Here is a 20,380-nt window from a genome sequence, read left to right as displayed (position 1 = left end):
TCATTGTTTGGCAGGCCCCGGGCTGGATTCGAACCCGCCAGCTCCAGTGTATGTGGCTGGCACCCGAGCCACTGAGTGACAGGTACGGAGCCAATTTCTCCAACTTTTAAAGAATACGCTTCAAGTGCTCTACTATGCAGGAGAATTTTGTATTTGCCCATAATGTGTAATAGAAAAGAAAAACTTTTAGAGAAAAACCATTTTGAGGGGTGGCAAGTATTTTGCATTTTTAATACAGACTATCTCCCCACACCACCCAAATCCCTCTATAGTCTATAACAATTACATAGACCTTTTATTTCATTTATAAAAATATCAAACATGCAAACCTATGTTAAGTAGAAGTTCAGTACCAAAGAGACGAACTTAGAAGTCTGTGGATAAAACAGCAAAGGTGGCACTCGGGAGGTTGTTAGAAGACTGTTGCTCTGATACAGTCTAATTTCTATACATCTAAACAGCCAGTACAAAAGTAAGTTCCATATGTACCTTTTATTTTAGCAGTATTCAAAATTTAGTGTGTGACAGAATTATTACCAGAGTTTGTAAGAAAAAAAAAAAAAGGCAAATTTAGTATTTAACAAATCTATAGTCAAACCCAGCGGCTTCCAAACTCTTCTGAACTGAATTAAAGATAATGATCACACCAATTTTTGTTCATAGCATCAAACCATGGTAACGTGCAGTTTCTTTTAAATTTTCAAATGTTTCAAACATTTTCTGAAACTTTTAATCTCAGAGTTAAAAATCTAGCATTAAATGGCCCTTATATTAATGGACCTTGTTATCTATAAGTATATTTCAGGACTTTTGGGAACTTGAAGTTTGGATGTTACCTGCAGCAACAAAATCTGAAGATGTATCAGATTTGTAAACCACATCAGGTATCTGATGAAGCCCAGTGGATTTTTTTTTAATTCTTTTTTTTTTTCTTTTTGTAGAGACAAGGTCTTGCTATGCTGTGCAGGCTGGTCTTGAACTCCTGGCCTGGAGCAGTCCTCCTGCCTGTCCTCCCAAAGTGTTAGGATTACAGGCCTGAGCCACTAGGCCTGGCTTAGCAAGTGAATTTTTGATGACTTAAAAAAATAAGGTATAGGTATAACCTATGGATGGGGTGTGCCTGGCGCCCTTTTTTTTCCTAACAGATTTTGTCATGGAGCCATACAGAAGATGCGTATTCTCCTGCCTACACTGTACAATGATTTCATATAGTTGACACTTAGAATTTTTGTGGAACGCCTACTTGTCTTTCACCTGGCTTGTTGCTGCTTGTTATCTGTAAGTATATAACGTTGATTTACTGTGCTGCTTGAGTCTGAATTACTATGAAAGATGTAAGATGACCAGAAACATCACTGTTTCCAAATTTCCCCTAGAGATATCTTTACAATTTCCAAAATTAAAAACAGACCTGTTCACATGTGCGATATATACTTTTATTTTAAACAACAGCACAACAAACACATCACATAACACGACCATCATCTTAACCCTGATAACATTCCTCAACAAATGGACTTGTAATTTACATACACTATTTCCATCTGGAGCTATTTTAAATATTAAGAGATACTGTAAAACACAAATGCTAAGTATATACCAGTTGCAAACATAATGTGCTTAGTTACTGTTTTCCGTGTTGTCACGTGAAATAATTTAAAGTTCCTCAAAGTCATGTCCACGCGTGTTCATTGTTTCCGGATGCATGACTCGCCCCATGAATAGGATTGCACCTGTTTTGGTTTGCAAATGAACAAAAGTGATGTTAAGCAAAAAAAAAAAAAAAAGGATATATATTTTACTTCTTGTTTACAATTATTGATGTTCTTAAAATGAAAATGTAAGTTATGAATCATTTAAATAAATCATTGGAACATTAGAGATTATATAACACTGTGAATAAAGTTCTCAGTTTTAATAAAAATTTCTTTGTGGCCTAGTACATAAAATTTTGTTTTCGTAACAGACTCACCAGTCCTCCTATTCCTGATAAGAAAGAAAAATGGATGGTCCACGATGACTTGAGGGTACAGCACAGCCATTCTACTAATTGCAATCATTCCTGTGGTACAGAGAAAAGTTATTACACGTCTGTGGGTGTGCAGAGACCAGTGAGTAATTTCTCAGATCTATGTCTATCCATGTAAAGCAAAGATCACAATTTATAAGAAATAAGATTTTAAAGACTTAAATTAGAGAGAAAAGTCATGAACGGGTAAACATTTCTACTTGGTCTTTAAAAAAAGAAAAAAAACAAAGGAAACACAAGGCACCAAAAATAATGAGACAATTTATTCTGCTTCCTATAAAATGTTTATTCTCGGCCTCAGATGAATACTTGTAAGCTTTGACTACAATGACTTTTGAGTTAAAGGAAGAAGAAACAAACAAAAAAATCCCCAAACAAAAAAACCCCAGTCTCTTTATATTTCCAAACCATCATTTCTTTTGTCTGAAATGGGCATTTTCACAAAGCAAGTCACCGGCCTTCTAGCAAATGGTCAGAATTGCAGCGATTAAAGGGAAAACACAGCAGCCAGCGGTGCAGTGCAGTTTCCTGCAGCTGCTGCTGAATTCCCCTGAGATCCTTATCACGGGACCATTGGGCCACACTTGCTGCAATGTAGTTAACGGTCAGAAAAAAAGTCAAGATCGAATGATACAAGATTTTTTTTTTTTTTCAAATATTCAATTTGTGATTTTATTTTTTTTTTATTAAATCATAACTGTATACAATGATATGATTATGGGGCATCATACACTCACTTCATAAGCCATTTGACACATTTTTATCACAGTGGTTAACATAGCCTTTCCGGCGTTATCTCAGTTACTGTGCCAAAACATTTACATTCTACATTTACCAAGTTTCGCAAATACCCCTGTAATATGCACCACAGGTGTGATCCCACCGATTCCCCTCCCTCTACCCACCCCCCCCTTTCCCACTTCCCCCTATTGTTAAGTTGTAGCTGGGTTATAGCTTTCATGTGAGAGTCCCAAATTAGTTTCATAGTAGGGCTGTGTACATTGGGTATTTTTTCTTCCATTCTTGGGATACTTTACTAAGAAGAATATATTCCAGCTCCTGCTGGTGGGAATGCAAATTAATACATTCCTTTTGGAAAGATATATGGAGAACACTCAGAGATCTAAAAATAGATCTGCCATTCAATCCTGTAATTCCTCTGCTGGGCATATACCCAGAAGACCAAAAATCACAACATAACAAAGATATTTGTACCAGAATGTTTATTGCAGCCCAATTCATAATAGCTAAGTCATGGAAAAAGCCCAAGTGCCCATCGATCCACGAGTGGATTAATAAATTGTGGTATATGTATACCATGGAATACTATGCAGCCTTAAAGAAAGATGGAGACTTCATCTCTTTCGTGTTTACATGGATGATACAAGATTTTAAGCTTTCCTGCTGTCTGAGACTATTGTGTTTCCATTTCCTCCTGAAAATACTGTTACATGTGGCTGATGACATTCTTTTAGTGGCCAAATATAGGCAGAAATTAGGAATAATGTGCAAATGTAATTAGCTAACATTTACCAGAGAAGTGAAAAATCCTACTAAAACTTGATGGTGGCTGTTGAACACAGGATTGGGTTCCATGCAAAGAAAGGAAGGAAGCGGAAGAAGCAACGGAAAAATAAACATTCTCAGCTGGGGCAGCCAAGACCACCAAAATGACGAAGGACATTGACCACTACACTTTGGACATGGGATTATGTCAAAAATGTGAAGATTTTTTTATTTAAAATGATTGTTTTATAGTATTGTGTAGTTAAAAGTATTTATTAAATTCTATCATATACTCTTGCTTATGCATACACTTTTAAAAAATCAAAACTTTTCACTGACAAAATTAAGAACCAACTTTGGCAAGTAATTAAGCTGAAAGAAAAATGGGCAAGAAGAAAATATTTAAAATATTAAAACAGGCAGCCCAGCAGAAACATCTCTTTGACAGAGCTGCCAGTGTCTGCCCGTCTCTCATGAGAGGGAAAATGAAGAGGAGGCTGCTCTGCAGAGGGGCTGGCGGGAGCACACACTTCACATCCGATTTGGAAAATCCTAGCTGGTTCTGCACTGGCTTGACGTCTACGACGTTGGAGCAGAGTAAGTTTTTTGGGCTTAATTCTAAAAATGACCCACAAATCTGGAAGAGGTGAGAAGATTGCAGAAAACAGCTCCATACCTGAGGCAGCCGCAGCCTCTGCGCCTTCCTCATTAACCTCTAAGAAGGACTTGTGGATGGCTCTGGAAAGGAAAATCTCCTTGTTATCTGCAAAATGAGAATCAGAAGCATTTCTTTAGCATCAGAGCTAGGAAAACATTTTACCCTTTTGTTAAATGGGGTTGGGAGACACCAGTCTAAGAGTCTGAGATATTGACGTAAAACCGAAGAGCTAATGTTCCACGATTTCATTTATGATAGGAGGAATTCCTATTCGTTTGCCTCATTGTATACGCTCCCCTTAATTTTCTCCTTTTTTTTATTGGTAATTTTCCCATTGTTTACCTCTTATGTTGCCAGGGAAAAGTGAAAACTCCAAATTAGTTCATAATTCAAGATGAAAACATCTAACACTTGCTTTCTAATTTGAAAGTGAAAAACACAAAATGAAAACAGGCAAAAAATTGGACCAAAAAGTGTTTTTCTTTTTTTAATCTCTAATTTCTACAGCAATGCAAATATCATTGAAAATAAATAAATAAATAAATGAAATGGACTTCTAGGTTGTAGAAATGAGAATATTTAAGAAAGTTACTTTCTATTCAAGTTAATTGGCTTATCTAGGGATTCACAAGTATGCTTTATCCTAAGATTGGCAGAAATAACACAATTTTTAGTATCAGGAGGACCATTTTTCCCTTCTATTTGTGCTTACTTTTAAGTTAATGGCTGTTACAGGCTGAATTGTGTCTCCCCCCCAAAATTCCTAACTCCAGTACTTCAGATTGTGACTGTGTTTGGACACGGGATCTTAAATTAAAATGAGGTCATTAGGGTGGGCCCTGATCCAGTGACTAGCATTCTTGTAAGAAAAGGAAACTTGTACACAGGTACAGAGGGAAGGCCACGTGTGACGGCTCATTCTAGGTGACAACTTGGCCACATAATTGGTCAAACATTATTCTGGATGTTTCTGTGAAGGAGTCTCTGGGTGAGATTAATGTTTAAATCGGGGACCTTTGAGTGAAGCAGATACGCTCACAATGTGAGTGGGCCCCATCGAATCAGCTGAAAATCTAAACAGAACAAAGATTGATCAACCTTCCCCTGGTAGGGAGGGAGGAATCCTACCAGTTTACTGCCTTTTGACTGCAATTTTCCTTGAAGATTTTGAATTTCCAGAGCTCCCCTCTCTCTCCTTCTCTCTTCCTCTCTCTCTCCCCACTACCTACCTACCTGTCTGTCTAAATGTACATCTATAATCCTGGCTAAAACAACGGCAGGAAACCACCATCTATGAGCCAGGAGGAAAGGCCGCAGGAGAAGCCAGCCCCGCAGACACCTTTCTCTCTCACATACACCTTCTACAATGGTGAGAAAGTACATTTCTGTTTTCTAAGTTCCTCGTCTCTGGCACTTTGTTACGGCGGCCCTGGCAAACTATAAAAGGACCTTCAGTCTAGGGTTTTCAACTTTTCCCCAAGATTAAAACAAAGCAAACCCACCCCCAACCTCCATATATTCCAAATACATAAAGAGAAAGCCAGGTAAGAAACCAAGATGAAGGATTACTCAAATTTATACCCATTTATTTTTGCAATTCTGAGAAGTCTGATTGAAATTCAAGATAAATGACTTTGCTGCTAATAGCATCATTCAGTAAAAGCACAATTGATTTCCCAATAGGCTGCTTAGTAAGACTTTGTAAGTAACCAAATCCTGCCACAATATATATTTCCCTTCAAGTTTCTAAAAACACATAATTACCTGATGTGCACAGGGAATGACGCTCAACACCATCACTGGTGCGTCTGTGCACAGCACCTAATTATTTTAAATAAGCCCCCAGACATCTAACAATGGCATCTTGGAACACACTTTTAATAGGAACATTACTTCCTTGGATCACATTTGGTATTAAGATACGAACACTGCATTATTAGTCTATTTCACATGTTATGATGTTTTCTTCTAGAATGCATTTGATGACTAGAAGAAAAATAAAAAGCCATCAAGTTTTCACATTTAGAAATTAAGCACAATTAGTTCCCTCAAATTCAGAGTAATTTTGCTTTTTTAACAAAAATAAAAATTTAAATTGTATGTAAGTAACCACATATACTTAGTAAGTAAAACAAGCCCATGAATTTCAAGACAGTGAAATATATTAACGACTTAACAGTTAATTGGTGCTATCTTATTTTCAGATTCTGCTGCCCGTTTTTGTCCCCCCGCCAGGCACAGGAGGGCCGTGCCCCAAGACCCCAGCTGGTGGGTGTGAGAGTGAAGGCAACAGTGTCCACATTGCCAGCTGAGCCCCTCAGTTGTTTTGAGGAATTCTCTTACACATGATGTTTTGACCACAATAGTTTGCAAAGAACAAACTACTTCCAAGAGCTTCAAGGGCTGACCTACGGGCCTCACTGGCCCCCTAGAAATAAGGAAAACCATTCCTTCAACCAGGTGTGCAGGCTCATGCCTGTAATGCCAGCATTTTGGGAGGCCCGGGTAGGGGGATCTCTTGAAGCCAGGAATGCACCCAGACTGGGCAGCATAGAGAGACTCCATCTCTACAAAAAGTACAATAAAGTAACCGTCCTGTTATGTCTGGCCTCTGACCCAAGTCTAACTTCATCCAGTCACCCACCCTCTCACATGCTCTTGTCACACAAAGAGCCTGCTGGGTACTGTGGCAGAAAGATCAGGAAAGCAAGGCTGCTGGCTGGGCATAGCGGCTCCCACCTGTAATCCCAGTGCCTCGGGAGGCTGTGGTGAAAGGGTGCTTGATCCTGGGAGTTCAAGAGCAGCCTGAGAAACACAGTGAGTCCCCAACCCACACCCCCGCCCACCATCTCTACCAAAAAGAAAAAAAAAAAAGCGAAAAATTAGCTGGGAACGGTGGCACATGCCTGCAGACCCAGCTATTCTGGAGGCTGGAGCAGGAAGGTCACATGAGGTGGTAGTGAGCTCTGCCGACAGCATTGCATTCTAGATGAGGTAATAGACTGAGATTCTGTCTCAACAAAGAAAGAAAGCAGCGATGCTGAGGGCTCTTCACAGAGAGCTGGTTATATAAAAGGCAATAAAATGGACAAATCTTTTAATAAATATGTGAACAAAAGCTAGATTGCCACAAAAGCAAAATCAGGAACATAAAGTAGACTGTAAGTAAAAACACAAAAGTAATTTTTTAAATAACAAAAAAAGTATAATTTTCTGCTGACAAATGTCGATCAACTCTATGAGATACAATGTATTTAATATAAATTGTATCTATTCACAATTTAACAGATTTGGATGTATATATATGTGTGAACACAAAAATATATTTATGAACCCACCTTTACAAATAAAATACAGAATATTTCCATCTCCCCTAAAATATGTTCTGTGCTTCTTTATGCAAATAATTTTGAAGGTGAATGGACTTTCCAAGAATTCGACTATTTATAGAAATGTATATATTATAAAATTGAGTCAAGGGAAAACAGGATACCTGAATAGTCTAGTAACCATTAAAGTAACTGAACCATAGAAAAAAACTTTTGCCATCTTCATAGTTAAGGAATCCAAACCTAGATTTTAAGCTAACTCCAGGTAATTTTAACCAAATCTTCAAGGAACAGATAGGACTACCTGTCATAAAACAGGTAGTTTTGACATTAAAAAAAAAGAATAAAATCTAACTCATCTGTGGAGAACCTTATCTTGTTATCCAAACTGAACAAAGCCAATATAAGAAAAAAAACATAGACCAAACTCACCTATTAAAATGGAGACAAAAGTTCTTTAAAGATCAGAAAATTAAACCCAAAATGCATGCTAATCACTTTTCAACATGTGTTTCAGTGGATGTCCCGTGTGCTGTGACTCAGGAGTGGATTCATATTAAAGCTTCCACCAAGGATGATCTTATCAAAATACAAACCAATTTATGCCACCACCCTTCAGGATGTCCCTGAGTTATAAACAACCAACTTATGTTCAATTTGCACTTACAAATGGAGGCTATTGCCCGTGATAGGTAAAGCCTTCTATTCCAACTTACATACAAATTCAACTTAAGAACAAACCTGCAGAACCTATCTTGTTGGTAACTAGGGACAACCTTACGTAAAACCCTCCATCCCCTCCCCACTTGCTGTGCCTCCCGGCTCACCTTCAGTAGACTGCACCCCTGCTCACCTACACCCCTGCACGCCTGCACTCTCACACAATTGCACAGCTGCACACCTGCGTGCCCGCGCCCTGCTCGCTGCAGGAGGGGGACCTCCGAGCTGTCTCCACTCCTCCTTTGCCTCCTTCTCCCGTACTCTGTGCTCCAGACTATCCGAACTGAAGATCTGAGCGTATCACTTCTGTGTCTTTGCTTCCTGAGGAGCTCTCCGAGCCTGTTATGCGGTCAGATGCACCTCTGCTTTTCAGGCTCACCTTCAAGCCCTGTGAGGCCTTTTCCATTCTCTTGTAATTCCCAAATCACTAGGGTAGATCTGGCCACTCTCTCCCATCGAATCCAGGAACTAGTTCTAGTGAAGCCTCATCTGCCCTGACGTTTCTCTCTCTCCTTGGACTGTCACCTTCCCAACACAGGATCCTGCCATTCCATTGGGTCTAAAGAATGAACTAATCTAAGTAGTGGACGTTTTCTGCAAAGTGCAATTTTCCAGTATATAACCCAGGGCTCTGCAGTTAACAGGATTTTGGTAATTGGTGAATGAAAGAAGGTAACTATTTACACTGTATCTGGTATATAGTCTTTTACTATTTCTCTACAGATGCTGCAACAGTTCTGTTCACAGTTAGGGCTATAAAGTTTATGCTTGTAATAAATAAAACATATGACATGAGTCTATAGTCGATTTTCTAAGGAAATGGAGAACAGGAACAGAGAGAGAATGAGTGCAAAGCCCGTGTCACACTGACAACCTTAAAAATCTGATCGAGCAGGAAAGGAGCAGAAGCCAGGGGGCCGGCGCCATTATATGAATTTCAAAGACAGCCAGACAGTGTCCCCGCAGCAACACGGTGTACAGCCCATGCCTGAGCCTGCTATAAGGCCTCGGGATGGTCAACACTCAGAAAAGCACCATCTCCTTGGATACGTGAGTAGGAGAAAATGTGACACCTAAGAAATCACATCACAGACACCGAGGGGGAGAAAAGGACATAAAGCTTTTTTCTCTGCAGAAAAATTTCACATAGTCACATTAAAATAAAATACCAGCAGAGAGCAGTTTAAGTGAACACATGTCTGTGGCCGGCAAAACTCACAAGCCGATCCATTCATGCAGGGGTGTGCACGTTTGGGGGAATGCACACACTCTCAAGGGCTTGGGCCTTGCCTGTTCTGGCTGTCGTGGGCAAATGCCTTGCACACCACCAGGTACCAGGTGAACTCAGGTCCTGGATGAATCGAATCAGAATGTGAGGGGATATTAAGGAGATTCACACCGACAAACTTATCTGACTGGTCAGAGAAAAGTTAGCTACTGTCTCAATAATGAATCAATAAATCAAAGGCAAAACAGATTAAAAAATAAATCTGCGCTCCAGCGCCCAGCATCCTTCTCCTTCTGGCCACAGTAGACATGCTGCCAAATGACTGATCCCACTTTCCTCCAGGCGGTGCGGAGCCACGCTTTGTACGATGGATGAGATGGGAAGCAGGCCAGCAAACTCTAGGTTCCCCAGAGAAGAGCTGGGCAATAATTCAAGCTTTTCTGAAGAAAGCTTCCTTCAGTCACTGAGCAAATATTTATCCAGCGCTCTCTGCATATGAGCTATTGTGCAGGACACCAAAGGCTCTGAGTGCCTGAGATCAGCATAACGCCTGCAGGGTGGCCAGGACGCGAGTGTGGGCCTCTGCTTCCGGTGGCACTGCTCCTAAACACTGCCAATTTAAACAGACGTCTGCGTCATCAGGGGCATGATTAAAATAACAAAATGACGAGAGTGTCATTATAGAACCCTAGAATACCAAAGTGGCTCTGTGCTTCAGTTGCTAAAATATTTTTAGCTTTAGCCCCACCCATGAAATTTAGAAAAGTTTCTGGAATTGGAATTCTTCTGAAGGATAATAGAAACAGTGTTTCTTTGTTTGCTATTCTGGATGGATTTTTTTACAGACCCAGCAAATGTGTACCAAGCATCTCCTATGCAGGCTGGGTTAATGCACCGGGCATGGCGTGTGGCACCAGAGGCCTCCAGACCAGAAGGCAGTGGACGCTGAGTATGAGGGCGACAAAAAAGACAAACCAGCAAATGGCCACAGTTTGGGGTTGTGGTAGAAAGATGATAAAGATGATAAGGTGAAGTGCTGCTGGCTGATGGGCAGGAAACTGTAGCTAGTTGATAGGGTGTGTTGGAAAGGTGGGTCTGCCAATGCAGGTTTGAGCTGAGATTGGAGCAATGCAAAGAAGCCATCTGTGGGAAGAGTGTTTCAGGCAGGGGGAAAAGCTGAGGTACAAGCTGAGGGTATTCAAAGACCTGAAGGAGGCTGCAGAGTGGAGGGAGCCTGGGCAGTGCGGGAGGTGGGAAGTCCGAGGGAAGCCAGGCAGGCAGACAGCACCTCCCACCCAGAATCTATCCTGTCCTGTGCACTGTGCTGGGCTCCCTGGACACAAAGCTGTCTGTGGCACAATCCTTGCTTCTTAATAGCTCTGGGCTATTAAGAGCAAGGATTTACATGATCTTGGAAAAGGGGAAGTGGGTGATGACAGAGACGTGTTCAAAGTGCTACTGGGTTCCCGAAAAGGAAAAGTAAACCATCTAGGAACAGAAAAAGACCTTCCAGGGCCTCCTCGGAGGTGGTGACATTTGGGACACCTCCTGAACAAGTAAAACAGTGAAAGTCAGGCAAGGGGGCAGAGCTTTATGCAGGATGGCCATGAAGTGCATGTGCAACTTTAAATTGCACACTATTTAAAACTGAACATGAACTTCACGGCCGCCCTGTATTTGCAGTGAGAAAAGAGGCAGGATGACATGGAAATCCAGCTGGAGACTAGAATTTGAGGAGGTGCGGGCATGGCAGGGGATATAATTTTTTTTTCTGCAGTTTTTGGCTAGGGCTGGGTTTGAACCCACCACCTCCAGTCAATGGGGCCAGTGCCCTACTCCTTGAGCCATAGGCACCAGCCAGCAGAGGACATAATTTTAAGAGCTTTGATCATGATGCTAGAAGCTGGGCTTCCTCCAGAAGTCATGGGACACGGCTGCTTTGATTTTAGGAGATACCTGTGGCAGCTGCTGTGGAAGGTGAATTGTATGAGCAAACAGCATGAGGGGTCCACAGATGACATCTGTGAGCCACTGCACAGTCCAGGGAGGGAAGCAGGGAAAGCACCCAGACTGGGGCAATGGAAGGGAAATGGAGCCCTGTGGCCTACAGGAGCCAGGAGAGAGAGAACTCACAAGGGCAGGGTGTGGCTGTCAGTCTAGCAGGCGTCCGCCACACCTGAGTCTGACCCCAGTAGCTTGATGTGTCTTCTTAATTCCTTTCTTTTTTGGTTCTTTTATTAAAGCTTGGATTTTTATGCTGAAGGATTTAGTACTCTCTCTCTCTCCTTCCCCTACACCTTCCAAGAGGATTATCTACTAATCAAAATGCTGACAGTCATTTATTTGCATTAAAAAAATAGCCCTACTCGATAACAGGGTCCTGGCCACAACTAGATAAGCATTTTAATTGGAGCCAGAGAGGAAAATGATTCTCAGCACTCTCTGCATTCCATGTTATACTGGGCTTGGTGAGTACTGCGCAGAAAGCACGGGGCTGGGCAGTGTAGGAAACGTGGATAAAAATCAACCTTTGTGGGGTGCACATTTTGGCAGGGGATATTAGATGCATGAATAACAATACTAGGAGGTGTGAATCATGCAATAAAAGGGACACAAAACATGCATTCAAGGCCTAATCACTCCTGTTGATCTAATCATGGTGCTTTGATGAAGCTGAGGATATCTGAGCTGAGACGGATTTGAGAGGTGTTTCAGGTGGGAGAGGTTTCAGAAAGGTGGAGCTGAGCAGGGATGAGGCGCAGAGCAAGCATTCAGCCCAGCTGGAGCTGGAGTTTTGGATGAGGGATTAGCCACAGCAAAGGCTGGAGGGAGCCCAGGTCTCAAAGCTCTGCCGTTGGGGGACAGCACAGCAGACAGAGGCGGGCTCTGAACAGGAACCAGAGTGATCCGAGAGTGAGTCTTAAGGTGAGTAAGTAGTCTTAGCAGGGTTAGATAAAACAGATTAGAGAAACCATTGAAGAGGCTATTGAAATGGTCTAGGGAAGCAGTAATGAAAGTCGGAAATCAGAGTGGACGCCACAGAATAAAATATGGAAGCGTGGACTCCAGTGGGCTTCACAGAGGATCTCAGGTTGCCCTGTTCTGCCGGTAGCAAGAGACGAAGCAGCTTTTCCCCCACTGCTAAATCGCATTTGCTATTTTTGAGAAAAGCTAAAAATTTTATTACATAATTTAAGAAAGTTAGCAGTGTCACAGTAGTAATGAATTGTTCTCTGGATATTTTTAAATGTACTAATTAATTCTACCATTAATGCTATTTCTTTAGAAAAGTTTTTACTGATTTTTAAGTAAGATTTTTAATTAAAAGACTAATACACATACAAGATAAGATTCCAAACACTCTGGTGTTAGATGAAATGGAAACTCCTCTTTCATCTAAAGCCTCTGTCCTGTATTCCAGAGGCAATAGCTCTTCCTTCCTTCCTTCCTTCCTTCCTTCCTTCCTTCCTTCCTTCCTTCCTTCCTTCCTTCCCTTTCCTTTCCCCTTTCTTTTTCCCTTCCCTTCCCTTTCCCTATGTCCCCCTGGGTAGAGTGCTATAGTGTCACAGCTCACAGCAACCTCAAACTCTTGGGCTTAAGCGAGTCTCTGGCCTCAGCCTCCCAAGTAGCTGGGACTGCAGGTGCCCACCACAACCAGCTATTTATTTTTTTGGTTGTATTTGGCCCAGGCTGGATTTGAACCTGCCAGCTCCGGTGTACGTGGCTGGTGCCATAGCCACTGAGCTACAAGCACTGAGCCATCTGTTATCACTTTCTCAGGTGCTATTCGGAAATGCTCTAGGGCAGCGGTTCTCAACCTGTAGGTCGTGACCCATAGGAACTGTATTAAAGGGCCACGGCATTAGGAAGGTTGAGAACCACTGCTGTAGAGGGCCTTTACCTAACAAATGCAAACTGTATAACCTAACTCTTTGTGTCCTCAATGAACCTGAAACAAACAGAAATGTTCTATTCATTCAAAGCCCTAAATAAATGTGCACATATTCTCCTCTGTCTTTTGATCTGCCGTGTTTCCATTCTGCTTTTTAATGTTTTTTTTCTTCTCTGCTTCCACAATGCTTTCTCTAGTATGAGTTTTTCAATCATCACAATTGAAATTTTGGGCTAAGTAATTCTGTTGTTGGGGAGCGTCCCCCACATTGTGGGTGTTGAGAAGCACCCCTGGCCTCCACCCCTCAGAGAGCAGTGACATTCCACAGTCATGACAACCAAAAAGGTCTTTAGTGATTGTCAGATATTCCCTGGGAGGCTAAATTGTCCTTTTTGAAAATCACCATTCTAATAAAACAAGTCCACTTGTCTCTCTCTTTTTTTTCTTCCTAAAAATATGGAATGCTTCACGAATTTGCATGTCATCCTTGCACAGGGGCCGTGCTAATCTTCTCTGTATCGTTCTAATTTTAGTATCGGTGCTGCCAAGCGAGCACTGTCTACGCGTCTTTTATTAAATCCAGTGGTGTCTTTCTTCCCACAAGCGTGTGTGTCCCCAGGCGTGACACTGTGTCATCTTTTCATCTTCACGACGTTGTCCCGTTCACACTGCCAGCCCTCCTGACGGTGTAAAGCAGGAGGTAGCTGTGGCAGGGAAGATGATGGCATAGGCGTGCTTAGTTTTACTGTACGTCATTGACTTTTGCAGATCTGCATTTTTTTTACAACTTGCAGGTGTGGGACGACGCTGTGTCAAGGCAGTTTATTGGTGCCAGTTTCCAGCCGCCTGTGACAGACACTTCAGGTCTCTGCATCGTAATCACAGCTACCCAGACATTTATGCCTGGCTTCAAAGAACTGGCGATTTTGTTAGGGGCTAATGCAGCTGGTAGCTCTAAGTGGGAGCCCATGCTCATGTACCAATCCCAAATCCCAGGGTCATTAAGAATTATGCTGGGTCTACTCAGCCTGTGCTGTAGAAATAAAACAAAGCTTGGACAACAGCATGTCTCTTCACAGTGTGAGGGATTACCGAATATTATAAGCCCACTGTTGAGACCTACTGCTTGGGGAAAAAAAGGTTTTATTTCAAAATATTACTGTTCATTGACAATGTACCTAGAGCTTTGATGGAGACATACCGGAAAATTAATGTTGACTTCAGGCTGCTAACAGCCTGCAGATCAAGGAGGCAATATGACAAACCCTTATTATTAAAGAATTACATTTCAGGAGGCCACAGCTGCCGTAGTTAGTGACTCCTCTGATTGATCTGGGAAATTAAATTAAAAAGCTGCTGAAAAGGATTCACATTCTGGATACCATTCAGAACGTTCACGATTCACTAACAGGGATGATTCTAACCCTTATGGATGCGTTTGAGGGGCTCAAGATTTCACGAAAGAAGGAATAGCAGGTGTGGTAGAAACAGCGAAAGAAGTGGAAGTGGGGCCCAGAATGCGACTAAATTGCTACAATCTCACAAGGAAACGCGGAAGGACGAGGAGCTGCTGCTTACAGATCCGTAAAGAAAGTGGTCTCCTGAGGTGGCCTCTACTCCTGGTAAAGAAGCCGTGGATGACGTTGAGATGACAGCAAAGGACTCAGAACATCAACTTAGTTCATGAAGGAGCAGCAGGGCTCCAGAGGGCTGACTCCAATTTTGAAAGATGTTCTACTGGGCCGGGCGCAGTGGCTCACACCTGTGATCCCAGCCCTTTGGGAGGCCAAGGGAGGAGGATCCCTTGAGCTCAGGAGTTCGAGACCAGCCTGAGGTAGAGTGAGACCCTGTCTCTACTAAAAATAGTAAAACTAGTGGGGCTTCATGGTGGGTACCTGTAGTCCCTGCTACTCGGGAGACTGAGGCAGGAGGATCACTTGATCCCAGGAGTTTGTGGTTGCTGTGAGCTATGATGCCACGACACTCTAGCCTGGGTGACAGAGGGAGACTGTTGGAAGGAAGGAAGAAAGGGAGGGAGGGAGGGAAGGATTTTATCATGGGAAAGATGCTATGAACATCATAATTACAGAAATCTTTCATAAAAGGAAGTGTCAATATATGCAGCCGACTTCACCTCTGTTTTATTTTATGAAATAGTCACAGCCCCTGCAGCCTCCTTTAGCAGCCACCACCCTGATCACCCAGCAGCCCTGGACATCAAGTCAAGACCCTCCATCAGCAAAAAGGTGGTGACTCACTGATGACTGAAATGATCATTGGCAGCTTTTAGTAATAAAGTACTTTTTAATTAAGACATGCCATATACCTCGATTTTTAGACAATGCTGTTGCATACTAATAGACTATTGTGCAGTATGAACATAACCTTTATATGGTCCAGGAAGCAAAAACTCAAATCTGTGTGACTCAGTCTGTTGTGATACTCACTTTAGTGTGGTTGTCTGGAACCAAACTAGTGATATATTCAGGTGCCTAAAAATGTCCTGAACACCATGAGATGCCCATTAAAATAGAAAGTATTAACCAAATGCAGGAAAATATTTTTCCTGCGTATTTAGGGGGGTTTCAAAGAGTTATAGATACTTTAGTCATTGAAGTTTTCATAATTATTTGGAGAGGCAAAATACTAGACATGTAAAAATGATACCAACTTTGTAAGGCAGAGCATACAGTGTCCCAATAAACGCTATTCATTCAGAGATAAATGCTATTGAATTTAAAGGAAGCAGAGAGACAAGTATTGTGGCAATAGACAGTGTTTGGATGAATGAGTCATAAATCAACCTGCGCATGTGCGCTGAGTGGGGAGAAAATGGGAGCAGACGCTGCCGGATGCGGCTGGCCTACTGGGTGACCATGACTACAGCAAAACTAATCATCTAAGAAAAAATTGTTCCCGTGGAAATCTTGGAGATTTGCTTTAGATCCTTCCAGTCATCCTGAAGACCTGAATTGGGTGGTATTTGATAGTGGCCAACCTGGATTTTTTACCTGATGTTTTATGGAGGCAAATGTTCCAAGAAAGGTAATGTGGACGATGGGTCCAAAGAGGCTCAGTGCCTGTGGCTCAATGGTTAGGGCACCTGTCATGTACACCGGAGCTGTGGGTTCGAGCCTGGCCTGGGCCTGCCAAACAACAATGACAACTACAACCAAAAGAAATAGCTGGGCATTATGGTGGGCACCTGTAGTCCCAGCTACGTGGGAGGCTAAGGCAAGAGAATCACTTAAGCCCAAGAGTTTGAGGTTGCTGTGAGCTGTGATGCCACAGCACTCTACAGAGATATAGTAAGACTCTGTCTCAAAAAAAAAAAAAGAAAGGTCCAAAGAAACCTCTTCTCTTCTTCCTTCATCCTTTTAACCCTTCAGCAAACATGTACTGTGAACCAACAACGTGTCCCGGCTGCGCCAGGTACCAGGAGTACTAATGGAAGGGGATCCTGAGAAGGATTCAGTTCCCACAAGGTGTGAGCAAGTGAGCAGATGCTACAGAAATGGAGTGTCTGGGTTCTCTGGAAGATTCTAGTGTTATTTCAAATCTCCAAACCATCTGCATTCATAATGCATATTTATGGTCTATTGTCTCTGTTCGTAGTGAAGGCAATTAAATATTACCTTATAAACCTTCCAAATATGTCAGAAATTATAAGCTACACTGACCACAGTAATTGACTTGCCACTGCAGTGCTAACCCTCAGGACTGAGTGACAGCAGGTATTCTATTTATCTGAAATAAAAGCCTGGGTGTTTGGGTGAGACAGTGAGGAATCACTAATCAAACTGAAAATAGAGCCACGCTAAGCAAGCAGAATGTAATTATCCAGCTTGGAATTCAGCCAGTCTGGTAAGACAGATTCCCTCAATTCCTAAGGAAGAGGGAATCACAACTGTAAATTATGCCGGGCATCAGCCATGAGTATCTTTCTGCCTCAGGCGCAGAGACCCCAGTTTACCTTTTGAATGTCCACCAGTCCTGCTTCCCTGACAACACCACTGAAGAAGGGTTTAGAGCCCTGGGAGCTTGGGTAGAAGTGATGAAAACATTTGCTCAGGGAAAACTCATTTCTCTTGTGTGGACAGGAACATTTATATGGAAGACATTTAGAAAAGCTCTATTAGCGCTTAAGGCAGTAAGCTCTCGGAACGAGAAGCAGAAATTGTGGTACCCAATACATCAATATCAACGCATTACTGGAAGCTAAGGGCTGTTTAGAAAACAATCTGCCCAGTGCTAAATCTGGGAGGACAGGCTGTTCTGATCACAGACCCCTGCAAGCTGTGATCCTCCTCTTCCCAGCCATTTCTCTCTCTCTCTCTTTCTCGTACCTGTGTGGCTGTGCATTGCACGCACAGATGCACACACACTCCCCCCTTATGTGTAATTTCACGGGTGGGGCATCAGCTTCTCTGAAGTTAGTTCATGGGCCTCACTCCCAGGTTTAGAAGCTATAGTTCAGTCAGCTGGGTTTTCTAGATTTTCTGTAGACTGCTGCTTCAAGAAAGGAAAACGCGTTCTCTTCTGTAGCATGAACTGCTGAGAGGTTTTCCACCATCTAATAATTTGCCTATAAAGAGGACTTACATGTTGAGTTTCTTCTGTCCCAATATATATTTCTGTTTACCTCACCAGAAAACAGATTCTATTTTATGTTTCTCTCTTCCACAGGAATGACAGAAAATAATTATTGTATATGGCGACTTGCTAAGCATTAATTTCATTGTTGCCTTTTTCAATGACAAATTTCTTAGGGTTAGCTACCTAAAAATACTTCCACAAGTATATACATTCTAAATGCTTTAATGTTACTACCATTTTGTGATTTTTCCATAAAAAAAATTTAGGGTATCTGAATTAAATAATTGAACTGGATCTTGTTTTCTTGGAATGGTTGTGATAAATTACTGGACACCCAGATCTGACAGGTAGAGCTTGGGAGTTATTGCTATAAACCCCACTATTTTTATTTATTTATTTATTTTATCAAAGACTTAGGAAAATGTTTCTACCATCTCACTGGGTATTCTTTATTCTTTTAAAAAGAGTTTTGGTCTCCCTTCTCTTTTTTCTTTTCTGCTTGATTTACTATAATGGGACATATTGAGGTATTCAACCAACACATTTATTGATTACCTACTTTGCAAAGCATTATGTCAGATGGGATGGGGAATCCAAAGATAGATAAGACAGGTTTTCTGGAGAATATCATCTACTATCAAAAATAAGCCATGGACCAGATAACATATACTCACTGTTATGACTGGATTTATAGTTCTGCTTGTAGAAGTTAAATGTATTTCTCACTAGACGTATTTGGCAGTAACTATATTTCACCTCAGAACTCCATAGTAAGTACAAGATTTAACACCATCATTTCTAGGAGCTCTTCTGGAATAACATTTTTTAAAAAATTGGTGTTTATTTCTTACCAGTCATGGCCGTCAAATTTGCATTTTTGATGAAAATCTCAGTTATTCCGAGAGCCTTCAAAACATCTTTTAAATCAATTTCCTGCTCCACTGTAAACCTGGAGAACACAGGGAGGGATGGTGTTTAGTTACAGCATCTTGTTACGTGGGACAAGAACAAAATGTCAGATACATTGACTTTTAGAGCTTTGTAGAGGGGAAATTGTACTAAAACTGGCTTTAGACTGCAAGGAGTATTTTTCTGTGTTTGTAAAAAGAGGAGGCATCAAAAAGAATGGTTAATCAGTAAAGGATTTAAGTTCATAAGTAGGTAATAAACATAAAGCTGTACTATATGCTAGAATAAATGAGTTTTGAGAATAAGAATCATTACCGTAGTACTAAGTTTAACTTGTAAATGAGTGGCTTTCAAAATCCTTTGATCTAACAAGTAATATCTATGTTTCTTTTAAAGCTGATAATGACTAGTCATCTATTTTCCCAGGATCGGTCTTCCTTTTCTTAGTATCCTTCTCAGTTTATGCTGCTCACCACCCCCAACTGCCATGGACAGGGTTGCGTAAAAGCCAACTTGCCCTTTACAATAAATACCTTCAGCACTTCAGTGCCATAAAACTCAGAGAAAGGAAATGTAAAAACTATCACAAACATTTCAAATTGCATATAAAATCAGCACATTGTGCCCCATAAATGCATTAATGTACACAGTTATGATTTAATAAAATAAGAGGGAAAAAATACATCTTCATGGTTACAGTAACCACACGCAAGCTTGTTCTCATGAGTCACCACAGAAAAACAATTTTATTTATGTGAGTTAAATATTATGACTTATAATGCTGTGATTTTATAATTAAAGGGAAATTTTTAAACAGAGAATAATTGGTCTTTCTTATTTTGATTGACTTTATGAATTACTATACATAAATGTGCATCACTTTTATAAAAAGTAATAAACCACTAGTTAAAAACTTATGAAAATAAACACAGTGGTAATAAACAGAATATTAACTTAAGATATACTTTCAATAGCAAACCAGATGGACCCAGATACAGTCTGTATTCTAAATCCATGAACTGTATTACCAATCTTTCCAGTGGAAAAAAATGGACCAAACATGTCTATATTAAAAAATACATTTTTAGAAATGTAAAGCCGGGTGTCATAGCTCATGCCTGTAATCCCAGCACTCTGGGAGGCCGAGGCAGGTGGATTGTCTGAGCTCACGAGTTTGAGACCAGCCTGAGCCATAGCAAGACCCCTGTCTCTAAAAATAGCCAAGAATTATGGCAGGTGCTTGTAGTCCCAGCTACTCGGGAGGCTAAGGCAAGAGACTTGCTTAAGCCCTAGAGTCTGAGGTTGCTGTGAGCTGTGATGCCACAGCACTCTACCCAGGGTGACAAAGTAAGACTGTCTCAAGGAAAGAAAAAAAAAAAAAGACATTCATTCTTCTTAGGCGGTGAAAACAACTGGATAGAACTAAATGTTTCCCTTTTACTAAGATGTTGCTTCCTGATCAATACAGATTATAAATACAAGTTTTAGGCAATAGAATGTGTCCTTAAAAGAG

General features: G+C 41.3%; 1 protein-coding gene and 1 non-coding gene across 3 annotated transcripts in view; both read right to left on the bottom strand.

Moving 5' to 3' along the window:
• Positions 1-1,426: 1,426 nt before the first annotated feature.
• Positions 1,427-20,380, bottom strand: part of SERPINI1 (serpin family I member 1) — an 84,245-nt gene continuing 65,291 nt past the window's right edge. For both annotated transcript variants that reach the window (XM_053600247.1, XM_053600248.1), the window contains exons 6-9: positions 18,810-18,907; positions 4,212-4,298; positions 1,973-2,062; positions 1,427-1,733 (exon numbers count right to left, since the gene is read on the bottom strand). In XM_053600247.1, coding sequence (XP_053456222.1) covers positions 1,657-1,733; positions 1,973-2,062; positions 4,212-4,298; positions 18,810-18,907 — 352 coding nt within the window. In that variant the 3' untranslated portion in view covers positions 1,427-1,656. The remainder of the gene's footprint in view (positions 1,734-1,972; positions 2,063-4,211; positions 4,299-18,809; positions 18,908-20,380) is intronic.
• Positions 13,813-13,918, bottom strand: LOC128592861 (U6 spliceosomal RNA). Its single transcript, XR_008382073.1, has one exon. It is a non-coding gene; the product is annotated as a U6 spliceosomal RNA (small nuclear RNA).

This window comes from Nycticebus coucang, chromosome 8 (genome assembly GCF_027406575.1).
Source record: "Nycticebus coucang isolate mNycCou1 chromosome 8, mNycCou1.pri, whole genome shotgun sequence".
Classification (NCBI taxonomy): Eukaryota; Metazoa; Chordata; class Mammalia; order Primates; family Lorisidae; genus Nycticebus; species Nycticebus coucang.
The sequence above is the reverse complement of the archived record's forward strand: the minus strand, read 5'-3'. Positions and strand labels throughout refer to the sequence as shown.